At 41.3% G+C, this 16,829-nt stretch overlaps 1 protein-coding gene and 1 pseudogene across 4 annotated transcripts in view; both read left to right on the top strand.

Annotated features, from left to right (window-relative positions):
• Cdadc1 (cytidine and dCMP deaminase domain containing 1) overlaps positions 1–16,829 on the top strand; it is a 35,829-nt gene that overhangs the window by 18,113 nt on the left and 887 nt on the right. Inside the window, exons 8-10 of one of the 4 annotated variants that reach the window (XM_051195587.1) lie at positions 1,442–1,631; positions 5,218–5,278; positions 9,078–9,171. In XM_051195587.1, coding sequence (XP_051051544.1) covers positions 1,442–1,631; positions 5,218–5,278; positions 9,078–9,171 — 345 coding nt within the window. The other 3 variants (XM_051195591.1, XM_051195590.1, XM_051195588.1) reach the window with 3 other exon arrangements.
• On the top strand, positions 3,678–5,207 carry LOC127230320 (aldose reductase-related protein 2-like; annotated as a pseudogene).

Raw genomic sequence — 16,829 nt, forward strand, 5'->3', positions numbered from 1 at the left:
AATAAGACATGGCTCCTATCCTAGGGGTGCTCCAGTGCACAACAAATAATGTTGAATTATTTCTCTTGTTGTTTGACAAGAAGCATCTTTATAGAAAGGGTTTTTTCTGGTCCACAGCTCAAAGGGATACAGTGGACCATGGTGGGGAAGGCATGGCAACAAGAGCATGAGAAGGCTGATCAGGTTATTTGTATCTATAAGTCAGGAAGCAGGGTGGACAGAAAGCGGTAGGGCTTACCTATAAGGCCCAGCACCAGTGACCTGCTTTCTCCATTGAGGATAGGCTTCCTAAAAGTTCCACAAGACTCAAACCAAACATACAGATAAGTTCTGTCTTCCTAATGTGTGGGACTCTGTGAGGTAGGCAGTGTTGTGGGCATCCAGCTGCTGTGGACAAGACGAATTATCTGGGAAAGCTGGCACCTGAGCTGAGCTGGAGGAGATTACTGGGGACATATCTTTGAAGGAAAAACTACTCTGGAAAAGGAATTCTCATGTGCTTAGAAACATTTATATTCCAGTTGACCAGAATGTAGAGAGTGAGACAAGTACTGATGGCAAGGGTGGGTTGAGATGGGGTATTGGTGAACCCTGAGTTTAGACTGCTTGGGAGATAGTTGGGGTGGGGGCATGGTATTCGTAGAGCAACACTGAACAGACTCCTTAGGTAGCAGATGGGGTATCTGCACAATCTGTGTAGGCTTCTGCTGTCCTTGGCCAGGTGAGCAGGAAAGAAACTCAGCAGGATAGATAGAGAAGATGCATAATTGAAGACAGCTGGCTGAGGACAGTCGGCGCACAGGACCTGGAGCTACAGTCCCTGCAGCCACAAGAAAGCCTCTTTAGTCCAAGCTACTGTAGCACACACCGAGAATATCCTCTGCTCTCTTCCCATCATCTTCAGTGCAGGTTCACTGGCTGTATTCTGTATAAAGGTTTATACAACATATCCAAGGTTGGGGAAGGTTGAAAACTGTAGCTCAAAACTGGGCATCAGTACTTAATCATCAAGGAAGCAGCTACCAGTGTATATCCAGGTAGAGCTTGATCTTTCTGCTGTCGTGGTGGCTTAAGGACAGTCAGACAGGTACGCGGCTGTTGGGGAACTGAACCCCATTTCCAGTATCATGACAAGGTGAGTATGCAGAAAGGACCTCCCCATGTGTGTGCACTCACTTCTCCCTCCCCCATCCTCTCTTCTCCCTTCCTTTTTAATCTGATGTCAAACATACTGCTGGCTTACCTTGCAATCAGTGAATTTCAGTTATAATGATTGTCATATTTTTGCATATTTTGGACATTTAGCAAGAATATGATTTGACCCTTATTTGTAGTACTGCAAACTTGTTTTATAAAACCTCAAATTTAAAGTTTAAGGCTTTCTCTAAAAACTTACTTGCTCTTTTATAACAGATATTGTAATATTTTATAATTTTTATAGGTGTCAAGATATAAAGCCAGAAGAACGCAGCATGATTTTTGTAACAAAATGCCCTTGTGATGAATGTGTGCCTTTAATTAAAGGTGCAGGCATAAAGCAGATCTATGCTGGGGATGTGGATGTTGGGAAAAAGAAAGCAGACATCTCTTACATGAAGTTTGGGGAGCTTGAGGGCGTTCGCAAATTTACAGTAAGTACATGCATTTTCCCCAAAGTGTACTTCCTGGATGGTGACCTGCTGAACATTGTGAGTTAGTGATTCTCACTTTTTTCAGACTGTGAGTGAGTTATCATCACTTAGTTTATTTTTATATGTACAAGTTTACCAAACTATAAGTGTGCAGCCAACGATCCCTGCCCTGCACATTTGTTTACAGTGTTAGAGATTGTGCATTGACCTTAGAAGTCTTGATGATGCCCTCTGGTGGCTCAGCATCTCTCTGGACTTGGATTGGTGGATAGAGGTGCAACTAATTTAAATAATGACATCACACATACAATATGCACATTCTCATGAGAGAAATTGCAGAAAAAGTACATATTTAATATTGTTTTAAAAGGGATAGAGGTGATTCATGGAAAAAGTCAGAACTTTTAACATACTTCTTACTACTTAGGCTTTTAAAAAGTGTTTTACTTTTGAATATTCTCAAGCATACAGTAAAGTTGTAAGAATTCTGCAAAAAAATTTTCCAGAGGTTGTTGGCCTAGTAACAAATTGCCCTCTGTTTCCACAATGCGATGAGCATGATAGAGCCTCAGAATCAAGAAATAAAGTGAGACCTTGCTACAGTGAATCTGAGGTTCCAGCCAAGGTTCCTGCTACCCTAGTGATGCTCTGGGAGAGCCCTCTTGTCCAGGGTTACAGAACCCCCTTTGTGTCATTTAGGGACCTAATCCTGGCATCTAATACCCCACTAATAGTCTAGAATGTGCAGTGAGTAGAAAAGTTTATAAACAACTGTTTAAAAATTTCAGCCTTATGTTCCTGTTCCTGTTATATATAGTTTGAGCACAGGGAGCCAGAGCATACATGTACTGTACACACATGTATGTATGTTATTAATGAAATATGTGTTCACAATAGAAGACTAGGAACACTTCAAAATATGTATTATTCTGTAACTTATAAATACCGCTGTATTTTCTGGGTTGTTAAAAGTTCCCAAAAATTATATTTAATATTACAACCTGAATACATAGCTTATATAATTATTTCCTTTTTGGATAACTACATTATCTCTCATTTTATAGTTATAAAAACCTTTCTATAAATATTTTGAAATTAAAGTTTAGAGTCACTGATATATATATATATATGTATATATATATATATATATACATATATATATATATATATATATATACTGTTATTGCTCAAATTAATAGATTTTGGTGATTTGGTGTATTTCAAAACATGCCTTTGTTTTGAAATTTTCTTATATAATTTCTCACACACCTTTTAAAAAGCCCTCCGTTGTGAGTGTGGTATATGTGTGAGCTCACAATGAATATTCATATAGAGGTTAAAGGTTGATGTCATCTTTCTCTGTTACTCTCCATCTTGATTTCTAATACAGGGTCTCTTTCTGAATCTGGAGCTCACCATTTCAGCTAGACAGGCTGGCTAGTGAATCCTGAACTCCAGGGTTACGGGCACTTACCACCATGCCTGGCATCTGTGGGTTCAAGGGATCTGAACTCCGGTCCTCATGCAACCAGCACTTTACCATTGAGCCATCTCCTTACCCTTTTGTCATTTGCTTTGGGCTAACCTGAGCCATCCTATTTTTAGAAGTGACTAAAATCTGATTCACATTTTTATTCTTTAGTGCTCAGGCCTTCTTTAGCTAGTGTGAAATGTAGCAGGTGGGCTGGAGAGATGGCTCAGTGGAGAAGATGCTTGCTGTGCAAACATGAGGACCTGAGTTTGGATTTCTGGAGTTAATGTAAAAAAAAGGGCATGAACAAGAGTGCCTATAACCTCAGAGATGAGTAAAGGGAGACACAAAGAGAGGAGGTTTGCTGGCTGCCAGCGTGGCTGAAAACAGAATTTCAGGGTTAGTGAGAGACTCTGTCTCCAGGGAATGAGGTGAAGAGCAACAGAAGATGCTTGACATCGCCTTTGGTCAATACATGAGCATGCAGACATACACATCCAAATAACACACACACACCAGCAACAGTAACAGCAAATAGCACAGATATCTACTCGCTCAGAAAAATGTCTGCAATCATGACATCTTCCTGGAGCTTAGTACCAAGATGGCTGTCATGGGCCTGGGCACCTAGAACTCTTCCCCAGAAACAAGTCAAGAAAGCCAGCAAGGTGGCCATTATTGCAGGATATTCCCACATTGACTGCACATACTTATATAGCAAGAATGAAGAGAGAGAAGCCATCTAAGGTAAGATCAAAGAGAAGGATGTGAAGTGAGAAGACTTCGTCATCAGCAAGTTGTGGTGTGCCTGCTTTGAGAGAAAGCTGCTGGAGAAACCCTTCAGAAGACCCTCCAGTTTTGAAGCTGGATTATTTGGACCTCTGTCTTATTCATTGACCACAGGGACTTCAGCCCAGAAAGGAGTTGTTCCCCCAAAATAATAAAATCAATGTTCTCACCAGTAAAATAACCTTCTTGAAGATGTGGAAGAACTAGTAAATGAAGAGTTAATGAAAGTCCTGAGTCTCTCCAACTTCAGCTACCAGATTGAAAGACTCCCGAACAAAACCTGGACTGAAACATAAGCCAGTGACCAACCAGGCTGACTGTCACCCACACCTCAACCCAGACAGGCTGATCTAGTACTGCTACTCCAAAGGCATCAGCATCATAGCCCCCTGGGTTCTCCAGACAGGCCTTTGACTAATCCAGAGGACCATTGAGTACTAGAGGACCCCAAGATTAAAGAGACTTCTACAAAGCACAAGAAAAACCTCTGCCTGGGTTCTGATTTGGTTCCATATCCAGAGGACTGTGGTAGTGATCCCCAAGTCTATGTCACCAGAACACATACATGACAACTTTGACTTCCAGTTGAGTGAGGAAGAGATAGCCACCAATCTCAGCTTCAACAGAGACGAGGGCCTGCCTGCTGCCTGAGACAGTGTGTATAGAAGAATATCCCTACAACACAGAGTACTGATGACAAATCATCTGATAAGACTGCCTGGTGGATTCCCTCTTTGCTAGCATGCACCTCACTTCTTTCAAGTCCTTTTAGCCAGGCGTGTCTGATACCATGCTGTAGCAGGCTTGATGGGGGACAAAATCTAAGTGATAATGTATTTAAATTCTCGTGCAGATTGTTGCAGGGAAATGTGACTTGAAACATTTCTTACACTAATATGATCTGACCAGATATTTGTCAAACACCAGGAACCCTGATAACACTGGGGATATAAAGATAAAATAATAGAAACAACAATAGTAACAAACATAAAGAAACACCTCAGTAGGTCCTGGAGTTAGACAGGTTGTGGTGCTCAGCATACTCATGCAGATTCTAACTCTATCTCTGTGACACTTCTCTGGTCTTTTATTTAGCACCTACACAATGAGTGTAAAGGGTCATTAGAGTCCCTTTCTTCTCTGAGAATTTTGATTCTAGTTCAGATGATCTCAATAATCTCATTCAGGGTCATTCAAGGTCAGTGCCTTAGGCATGTACACATAGATGCGCTAACTCCATTTCTTGTACTTTTAAACAAAGCAAGATACTGATATGCCGTTTATTAACTCATTTTAATATGAGTAAAATATTTGTACCTCCTACAGTGGCAGTTGAATCCATCTGAAGCTTATAGTCTCGACCCAAATGAGCTTGAAAGGAGAGAAAGTAAGTATTTCTAAGTGTTCTGCTGAGGCTGTGATGCTGAGGAGAGAGAGAGAGCGAGTTCCTAAGATCAGGTGATGGACCCGTGTGGGTAGATGCAGGATATTCTTTTCTCAAGATTAGATTCAGTCATTTATTTTGTTGATAGACATGTGTGCTGTATGTGAGGGTCTGTGTGAAGTGCTGCTTGCTAACTACTCCAGTAACATAAATGACTGTATACAAATTGAATGTGTAATTCAGTGAGCAACAACACTCTTCTACACAGAGCAAAAGCTGCTTGGGAACTGTGAATACTTAGCACAGATGTGTGAGGCCAAGTGATGAGGGTATCTGTGTTCTTGTAGAGTAAAGCCGCAGTGGCCCAGGCTGCTCTGAGAATGGAAAGAATCTGTTAGTTTCAATAACCTAATTAAGCAAAAATTTCCACAAGGAATCACTAGTCTTTACATTTATTATTTACATATTAAGAAAAGCCATATTGGATGTAGTCTATCTTTGAGAGTTCTTAAAATTCTGTAAGTGCATGATTTTGATCATACTCTGCAGTTTCTTTTTCTTTTTCTTTTTTTCTTTCTTTTTTTTTTTTTTTTTTTTTTTTTTTTTGGAATAGTAGCTTGGTTGTGACTCCTGTGTATTTTCTTAAGAGCAGCAAAGATTTGATTATCTTTTAAAAATCCAAAAATATAAGGGTCTCTATGAAAACATGAATGTCTTATTTATTATTTACAATCTGGAAAAATATAACTATTACATTTTCTTTTTAAGATTTTATTAAGAAATTAAAGATGTGACACCGATCAAAGGTGTTTTAGGGCCAGGGAAAGTGTTGCTGTGGTTAGGGAAAGAATGTAGAGTGCTTACTGTAGAAAGACATATTCCTTTGTCTGTGTCCATTAAGAGCATCTGTCCATCAAAAGATCCCTCTAAGAGGGTGCAAACGGAACAGAAGACATATGCCACTTACAATCAGCTAAGGGCCCGTGTCCAGGATTTCCCACACCTGCGCCTCAGGAGGAGGAAGACATGTCTGCAGGTGACGTCAAGAGAGGACAAGGAAGGCTGCTGGTTATCAGGCAGTTTTCTTAACTACCCGAGCAATTGCTTTACTTCTTGTGACAGTTCATTAAGTTCAGCTTATGTTTTGATGCATTTTTAAAAAAGAATTTTATACCAATAAATAATATTCTTACTTCCTTTTCAATTTTGGAACAGCTTTCTAGTGTATAATTTACTTACCATGAATTCACTCCTTTAAACAACAGAACTACCCAGCCTTCGTATATTGAGAGCTAAGTACCCATCACTGCAATGGTTCATTACTGTACAAAGAAACATGATACCATTATAGTCGCCTGTCCTTCCTCCCCTTCTCTAGCCTAGTCAATGCTAGCAGCTTTATGTATTTATCTCTGCTGTCCATTTCATATGCATGGACTCACACAGTGTGTGGTTCCCTTTTAAACTTCGAGGTAGGACTATGAATGACTGGTCCCAAGTACCCTGTGCTGTAGAAATAGCCCAAAGCACTTTTTAAATATAGACTTTCAAGACAATAAAGGAAATGTTCAGAGACCCATAGTCCCTTCAAGAAATAGAGGTAAGAGGGACTTGTTACTAGAATCTGAGTAGCAAAGTATGCAAACACTAAAGTCAAGTGATCCAGGACAGCTGGGAAAGCAGCCGCAAGAGTCAGTGGAGTCTGCTTCAAGGTGGGAAAGGCTTCCAGCCTTGAAAGGAGCCTCTGGCTTCCACTCAGTATTCCCTGGAGTCCCTCATCAGAAGCAAATGCAGTCTTCTCTAAGGGGAAGCAGCACCAGTGTAGACTCACAGGATGAGACTTGACATTATAACTGACAAGCCAACAGACATTAAGGGGAGTGGACTCCATTCATGGAGTGAACTGAAGCAGCTAGCTCTGCAGTTAGACCTGGGAACTTGTGCTGGAACTACCAGACAGGGTAAATGTAAACCATCTAAGAGCCCATTGAAAAGCGGACCTACATGTGCTGACATAAACATCTAATCTCTGCTCCAGGGAGACTGAGGCAGGAGGATTGTGATTTGGGGGACAGCTTGGGCAAAAAAATGTGAACAAAGTATTATGAAAAAGGATCAGGCATTTTTGAAAATGGAATTTGGAAAAATGAAAATTAGTTACTAAACAGTAGTTAAGGTAAGCTGCTGTTTTCTAATAGGCACTCTGTTGGTATTTGAAGGTTACATCTTAACAATAGATTACCTACTGCATATTACTGGCAAGTGGGTTACTCATGTAGAACTTGATGAAAAGCTCTTAGTAATACTCAAGACTAATCCCAAGAAGTAAAGATTAGAAGAAAAGATAATTAAAAAGGTGGGGGTTTTGTTAAAAAAAAAATCTAAATATTATTATTACCTGGAAAAAATATGTAGCACATATAAATCTTGTTTAGGACACAAATAAATGCTAACTATAAGAGGAAATAATTGACAAATTAGAATACATTCCTAGCATCACTGCAGCAGAAACAAATATCTGGAAATCCATGAGCAGACTCAAGCATTTTCAGAGAACATAACCAAGGGTGCTAGGGCCAAGTGAGCAAGAGATGGGGGTTCAGAGTTCCTTTGTACGTTGGGCAGAGCTGCAATTTTAAATCACATTGTCTAGATTAGAGATTATCTGTAAAATCCCACATGGTACATCCCATGGCCCAACAAGTCAGCTTGCAAGTACAAGCCCTGGAGAAACAGTGTAATATTGTTCTTGAGAACAGGTGTTAGAAATGAAAGTTTCTCTGAAGAGGTTAGAGTTTTAAAGAAATATGTAGTGTATTCACACAGTGTGGATTACTGTGAAGTGAAATAAGTGATCTGTGGCTACATTCTTCAATATGGATGAATCAGAAACAGTGTTGAATGAAGGCAGGAAACTGCCGATGACAAACGGTAGAATGTTCAAGAGGAAGCCAATCAGTGCATTGTGTCACGTATATGATAAAAATACTTAAGAATTTCAGCCCACTCTGGGTGGGGCCGAAGTTGGGGAGGGGGCTGAGAAGTCATAGCATGTGGGAACTAGTGGTGATACAATTGTTTTGGATAGCATGTTCTCTTGTCCCCACACAAAGCTGCTGCACATTTAAGGAAGACAATTCTTTGTTTGATTATCTGGCTAAATCATGAATAAATTTTGTATTTCAAATATAGCACAAAAGGGGGCAGGGCTTGCACCTCCCCCGGGAAGACAGCTGTGGCAGTTTTATGAAGAAGTAGAGGGTGGAGGGGAACTTGCAGGTGCTGGGTATGTTTGTTGTTGGGTTCACACAAATGTGTTTACACCAAACTCATTGGGTTTTACACTCCTAATATCTTTTAAGCGCATGTACGTTATGATGCCAGTAAAGTTGTTAGAAACCAAAAGCCAGGGAAAACATGAAGCCAGTCCTCCTCCTGGCATGTCCCTCCCAAAGGCCATCTTCCCGTTCTGGGGGCCTGGAGTGTGAGTCTGTGTCTCTTCCAGATGAATAATAACTCCTGCGTACTTCCCCACCCCAAGAAAGTTATGCGAGTTTTTTTACTAACCATTGCTGAGTGAATCTAGTTTTTCAAGGGCTGTCAGATCTGTGAGTTGTCTAGTCAATATGGACTGAATGCATTTTAGAGTGTGGGATGTTGAAATGGGTGAGAAGTTGAAGGTCAAGATAAAATACTTGTTCCTTTTCCATTAGCATGATCTGTCCTCCCAGCCTCATGGCTGGAACAAGTCCCCATGGGTTCTGTGTGTGCTTCCTGACATGAAGTTATTCTTGCATGCTAGATGGTGTGTTGAGGCACAGGTCTACAAAGGAAGAACAGCAGAGCAGCAAGAGGCCTCGTCTGGAAACCCGCTCTGCAGGCCGGGCACCACTGCAGTAAGCTGCGTGTTTTCTTACTGCACCTCTCAAATTCAGCCTCTGGGTTTGTGAATGACTGAGAAGCTTTGACAGGGCTGAGTTCTAGTTAGCCTATTAGTAATATTACCAAGGACCTTTTTATTTTAGATGTGTTTCTCAGCACACAGTGTGTTCTTTCATTACACTAAATGGTGTAGCAATGGTTTGAGACCCGTGTAAGACCAATGGTACCTACTGCTGTTTATCCAGACTCTGTGCAGCCAGTTTCCAAAGGGGCTTATTCACAGGAGATGATCTTCTTTGGACAAATAGTAATTCCTTTGGATTACAAGGATGACAATCAATAAACTTCCCAGGGAGTAAAATGATCGGGCCATCCATGTAGAACTAACCAAAAGGCTGCATTATACCAAGTCCTCTAGCCAGAACTTGCTGAAGTAGGATCAACTCAAAGTTGCCTTGCCTGTTCCCCATTTGAAGTGTGTTTTATGAGTGGCCTGGGGAGTCAGGCCAGTGGAGCTGTGCTGTGAGAGCATGTGCAAGCTCTTGAGTTTCCTCCATAGCACCCCAAAAAAATAAAATGTCAATCTCACCTAAATGTGTGGTGGTGGTGGTTGTTGTGATGGTGGTGGTGGTAGGGTCTTGCTCTGTAGCCCAGTCTCACCTCAAAAAAAAAATCACCATGTAGTCCAGACTGGTCTCGAGCTCATGGCTGGTCTTGCCTCTTTCTGTCTCCTGAATGCTGGGTTCAGAGGTATGTACCACCATACCCATCCTCTCCTAATATTTTTGCTTGAAGATCCATAGCAGCTTTTTGGACTACAGTGCAGTTATGTCACTGATTTTGGTGGCAACAAGAAGAGAATACAACTCTCAGGCAATTCTGCTGTTTGATTTACTGTGAGGTCACAAATTTGATCATGGTTTGGGACTGGGAAGATGGCTCACTCAGGCAGTAGAGTACTTGCCTTTCAAGCATGAGAACCTGAGTTCAAGCACCCATAGAACAAAACAAACAAAAACAACCTAGGCATGGTGTCAAACACTTGTAATCCCAGCATTGGAGAGGTTTCTCTTGGGTTTGCTGACTAGCCAACCTAGCCTACTTGGAGAGTTCTGGACCAATGAGACCTATATCAGAAAATTAGGTTGCTAGCACCTGAGCAACAATGGCTCAAGTTTCTCCATGTGAGCACTCACACATACCCTGCATATACACACAGACTTTGACCATGATGTGAGTGGGGAAGAACCATTTGCACGTGAAACACTGAGACTATTTAGAAACCTTCCTCTGTATGCCACCTCCTACATGACTCCCCATCCACGAACCTAATGGCTTGTGTCTTATGGCTTTGATGTTGGAAGAGAAGGCCTTTTAACATATGCAAGCCTCAGAAACACTCAGTCTTAAAAAATAAACATAGCCAGGGACTGGGGAGATGGCTCAGAGGTTAACAGCACCTGTTTCTTTTAAAAGAGGACCCAGGTTCAGTTCCCAGCACCCACATGGTGGTTCCAGAAGACCCGATGCCCTCTTCTGACCTCCTCACATACACACGTACAAGTAAAACACATATAAAATGAATAAATCTAATCAGGGTTTTAAAAGATAAACAGATCCATCTCTAATTATGCCTTGTGGGTTCTATCTATTGGCTGAGAAATTTTCAGAAAATGAGTCTACAAATGAAATGTAGAGGAGTGGAGGGTGTGCACTCGCCCTTGGATGGGAGAGGGCCTCATGGCTGGGTAGAAGAGACTGGTTTTGCCTTCTGCCCCCTTCACAGCATCATGGGGTAACATGGATATTACCACTAGCCTTCCAGAGATAAGCACAGGACAACCCAGACCCCTGCTCATGTAGCAGCAGCCTTCACAGGTATAGGACATGAATAGGGAATGTGAGCAGCATTACAGGTAATGGATGCTGCTCCGAAGATCACCTGCTAACTCCACTGTAATCAATATCAAACTCTGAGATTGTCCACTGTCAGGATTTTTTGTTATTGTAGCCATACATGCCTTAATATTTATCTACAAATTCAGCCCTACAGAAGATGCTAGAAGGGAAACTACAATCTAAAGAGGTCAACTACAACTATGAAAACACAAGGGTCTAAGACCTGAAAAGTCAAAAGAAAATATACACAATAACTCTCTCCTCTCTCCCATGCCTCTCTCTTATACACACACAAATCAATTAAAAGGCAGGGAGAGAATATCCAAATTATCAAAATCAGAAATGCAAAGGAAAGAGTATAACATCAGACACTGGAGAAATTTAGAGAATCATAAAGACATACTTTTAAAAAAAATCTACAAGAAATGAATAATTTTCTCAGTAGGTACCACTTACCAAATCAAGATCATATAAGCAGTTTAAACAGACCTATAATCCCTAGTGAAATAGAAGTGGTCATTAAAAGTTTCACAAGCCCTCTCCCCTTGCAAAAAAAGTCCAGGGCCAGATGGTGTTAGCACAGAATTCCACCAGATTTTCAAAGAAGAGTTAACCCCAATACTCCTCAAATTATTCCATTAAATGGAAACAGAAGGAACATTGTCCAAATCATTTTTGGGGTCACATTTACCCTGACGCCTAAACCACACAAAGATCCAATGAAGAAAGAATTACAGACCAATTTCCCGTATGAACACAGATACAAAAATAATAAAATATATACAAACCAAATCTAAGAATATATCAAAAAGATCATCCACCAGGATCAAGTAAGCTTCATCCTAGATGTAGGGATGATTCAACATATATAAATCAACAAATACAATCTCCCACACAAATGAAGTGAAAAATGAAACCATTTCTGTATGTCATTACATACAGAAAAAGCATTTGACAAAATCTGATGCTATTTCATGATAAAAGTCCTGGAGAGATTAGTGATGCACAAGATATACCTCAACATAAAACCAGATACACTGCACCTTATAGAAGAAAAGTGGGGAATAGCCTTGAACTCAACGTCACAGGAGAAGACTTTCTGAACAGAATACAATTAACTCAGGAACTAAGACCAACAATGGGACCTCATGAAACTGAAAAGCTTCTGTAACGTAAAGGACACCATAATTTATGCTACAGAATGGGAAAAGATTTTCACCAACTCCACATCTGATAGAGGACTAATATCCAAAATATCTAAAGAACTCAAGATATCAAAACTAGATATCAAAAACCAAATAATCCAATTTAAAAATGGGGTACAGATCTAAACATATTCTCGATAGAGGAAATTCAAATAACTGAAAAATACTTAAATGTTCAACATCCTTATCCATCAGGGAAGTTCATATCAAAACTACTTTGAGATTCTGTCTTATATCTGTTAGAATGGCTAATACACAAATGACAGCTCATGCTGGCAAGGATGTGGAGCAAGGGGATCACTTCTCCATTGCTAGTTTGAGTGCAAACTTTTACAGCCACTATGGAAATCAGTATGGGGATTCCTCAGAAAGGTGGGAATCAATCTTCCTCAAGATCCAGCTATACCACCCTTGGGCATATACCCAAAGGATGCTTTATCCTACCACAAGGACACTGGCTCAACTATGTTCATTGATTATCTATTCATAATAGCCAGAAATTGGAAACAACATACATGTCCCTCAACAGAATAATGGATAATGAATGGATAATGAAAATGGAGTAGTGCTCAGTTGTTAAAAAAAAAAAAAAAAAAGACACCATAAAAAAAAGACACCATGAAATTTGTGGACAAATGGGTGGAACGAGAAAAAAAAAATACTGACCCAGAAAGATACATATGGTATGTATTCACTGATATGTGGATATTAGCCATTAACTTAGTGATAACCAAGTTATAATCTGTAGTCCCAGAGGTTAAGGGTAAGGAAGGGACTAGGGGAAACACATGAACCTCCCTGAGAGGGAGAAATAGAATAAGTTTTATGGTGGATTGGGGCAGGAGGAACAGGAATGGGAAGATCTGATGGGGAAGGAGAGGAGAGATAGGGTTGAGGGAGGGGAAGTGGAGTGAGACAGTTAGAATTGGTAGATGTTTGAGGATTGTTTGAAAACTTAGTGCAGTGGAAACTTCCTAAAATATATGAATGTGATCCTAATGAAGTCTCCAAATAATGAGACAGAGTTCCAGCTGGCCATATCTTGTCACTAAATTAAGCTTCCAGTGCTGGGACTGTGTTACATCCAATTGAGCTGCTGACCAAAATAGTCCCATGGAAATCCTCAGAGAAACCAAGCTGTTGACAAGAGAATAAGATGCTCTCCCCATTGCTGAAGACAGCACCCATACAACTCACAGAACATGGAGAAGTTAAGCTTGTGGCTACATAAAACTTTTACCCCCATATTCTAGTGTTTTTTGATATAAGAAAGTACTCTGTAGGCCAGCAACAGAAACAAAAACATTGATCCAGACACAGACTTTTTGATTTACAATCTGTCCTGCCTGCAAAATATGCTAGGGCACAAAGCTTATGGGAGTAACCATCCAATGTCTAATTTGACTTAAGGCCTACTCCATGAGATGGAACCCATAACTGATACTTCTTGGGTGAACAAAAATTAGTAATTAGATACCCCAGAGACCTAGCATAAATCCAAATACTACTAATCTAAAAAAGTAACATTAAAATGACTCCTAATGATATTCTGCTATATGCAGATCAGTGACTTATTCAGCCATTATCTGAGAAGCTTCCTCCTGCTGAAAATGGGAACTAATACAGAGACTGGCAACCAGGCAAAACATACATACAGAATCTTTGGAACACAACCCTAAATAGAATGTGTCCATTAAATCTTCCCCATCCCTAGAACTCACAGAACCCATCAGAAGAGGAGGGGCAAGGGATGTAGGAATCAGAGAAGATGGAAGACACCAGGAGAACAAGGCTCTCCCTTTCACTCAACTGTGAGTATGAACTCACAGAGACTGAAGCAGCAAGTAAGGGCCTGCATGGGTCTGCTCCAGGCCTTCTGCATATGTATTATAGCTTTCAATTTAGCTTCAAACTCCCATATCCTCCTGCCTTTGCCTCCTGAGTGCTGGGATTAAAGGTGTGCTATAACACCAGTTGACGGGTCTTCCATTCTTGTGCCTTCTCTTAGGGTTATTTCCCTTCTGTTGGTTTGCCTTGTCCAACTTCAATGTGATGGTTTTTGTTTTATCTTATTATGTTTTATTTTGTTTAAGAACTATTAAAAATAGAAAAAAAGAAAAAAGAATCAAAGTTATGCCAGCAATGTAATAATAATAATAATAATAATAATAATAATAATAATAATAATAATATGGTGATGAGACTGCCTTCATTCTAAATATGATAAACAGGCAGGACAAGCTTCTAACTAGTTCAGGAAAGCCTGTGGTAGGCCCCTTCCCTGACCAACAATCCAGGGAAGTCAATACGATTCAAAGGAGGAGATCTCATTGGGGCTACTCCTGGGTGTGGCTGCTGGTTTAAAGGTAAGAGAAGTTTAGTTTCAAACTCATGATCAAAATATCCAAGTTTTAGACACAGATATCTGGCCCTCTGCCAACAGGATCCATGGGGCTCTTATTGGGGAAAAAGCATTGGGACGTTTAACGATTTAAATGTCTGTCCTAGGGTTATTAATTCAGATTACCAGGCATTGTAGTATCAGCCAACAAAGCCCCCCATCTGCTGGCTTAAGAAAAGATTGCATAACTGCTTCTACTGCCTTGTATAATTCCCAACACCACACTGTGCCGACAGACTGGTGGCACAATATTTTAATTACTAAACAAACAGAGATCTGAAACTTCGACAACAGCAGGATCCTCACACTGAGTGGTATGCTTGGAGGATGGTCCTTGTCCCTCACCCCACCCCATCTGTGTGGCCATCTTTTTCAGGTCTTCTCTAGATGTGACTGGTCACTCAGGCTGGGTTCTAAGTCCCAGATGAGGAAGAACCCACCCCCTCTTAAAATGATGTTGGGATGGACCTCCACACCAAACTGTTCTTTTGGTGAAGTAGGCTCACCCCAGCCATTCCCCTTTTCTCTGCCTTTGGTCCTTCAGCAGGGACACAGACCTGTTTGTTTCATTCTCCACCACTTGATTACCTGAAGATGGTCATTGTGCTCCACCATCCCATGACAGCCTTCCCCCCATTCTGAAGGTTCACTGTGTCAGTATATAGAGGACTGCACATGCCTGTAGAGGATTTGTTACATGGGGGTTTAATTTCACAACACAAAATGGGGGCAACTTCCAACTTAGACAAGGAGACAGACCCTCAGGATAACTGACCCCTTCACTGTTTGGTAATGATTGACAGGGCAACATCTGAGCCTACTGCTCCAAATCCAAAATCTGCAGGGAGGCATGATTTTTGTCCACCCTCTCCCTCTGATGTTATCTACATTCTCATGAGGACCCGTTTCCTATGTGAGAGACATCCATGGTCCCAAATTTTACCTTTCCTGTTTTCACACTTGTCTTGGTCACTGTTCTGTTGTGGGGGAGGCCCCATGACTGCAGCAACTCTCATAAAAGAAAGCATTTAGTTGGCGGCTCAATTACAGTTTCAGAAGTTTAGTCTGTCATCACCGTGGCGGGAGCATGGCAGCAGGTATGTATGGTGCTGGAGAAATACAGCTACCAGCTACATCCTGATCCATAGGCTAACAAGAGAAAAAGAGACTCAGACAGATAGACAAACAGAGAGAGAGAGACAGAGACAGAGTGAGACAGACACATAGACAGAGACTGGGCCTGGCATGGGCTTTTGAAAACTCAAAGCCCACCCCCAGTGACACATCTCCTCCAATAAGGCCACACTTAATTTTTCAACTAGCGCTGTTCCCTGAAGACTAAGCATTCAAATATGTGAGCTTATGGGGGCCTTCAAATCCCAACACTGTTCACCAAATGTCTTTGTAAATTCCTCCTGTCAGGAGGTAGAACAGATTTCTCCATCCTTGACTTCGGGTTCAATAGCAAGAGAGAAATGACCTGACTCAGTTGTGATATCAGGTCCCTACATGCTTTTCCTTTTAAAATTATTCTTGAGACAGGGTCTTGTCACACACATACCCCAGGCTGACTTTGAGCTGGAAATCCTCCTACCTCAGCCTCTTAAGTACAAGAATTGTAATAGGGCATCATCGGGCCTGCCTCTCCATTGATTTGTTTGTGCTCCTGTGGCCAGTGGATACTCAATTGCAGCCTTGGCTACTGGCCTAGAAAGCCTTCCTGGGTGTGATGTTACTGTACTTTGGGGGAACTTGTAGTGTGGTTCTTACTCAACTTTCAAGTATCGTAGACCTCCCTTAGCCGTCACTTCCTTGCCTGGAAGCACGGGCTAACTTCCTTAGCATCCTCAACTTCACCCATTCATAAACGAACAGCCTGAGAAATGCTTAAAGGCCAAGCCCTCATGGGTCCCCATAGCCTTTACCCATTAAACAGCTTATCTTCTCACTCACCCCTGGAAATCCCTGCCCCCAGGTTCTTGGTTCCCTCAGCTTTGTCCCAGTGCTCACTCTGCCCCTGCCTTCACTCCCCAGGCCACACCCACTCTACTCTTGCCTGATGTCCCTTTCTTAGGAGTCCTCATCTTCCACACCCACAGGTCCAGTTCCCACAGGTAAACTGCCACCTGGCAGCTCCCTCAGAAGGGTCTGGCCACTGGCTAGAGAA

Source organism: Phodopus roborovskii, unplaced genomic scaffold (assembly GCF_943737965.1).
Source record: "Phodopus roborovskii unplaced genomic scaffold, PHOROB, whole genome shotgun sequence".
Classification (NCBI taxonomy): Eukaryota; Metazoa; Chordata; class Mammalia; order Rodentia; family Cricetidae; genus Phodopus; species Phodopus roborovskii.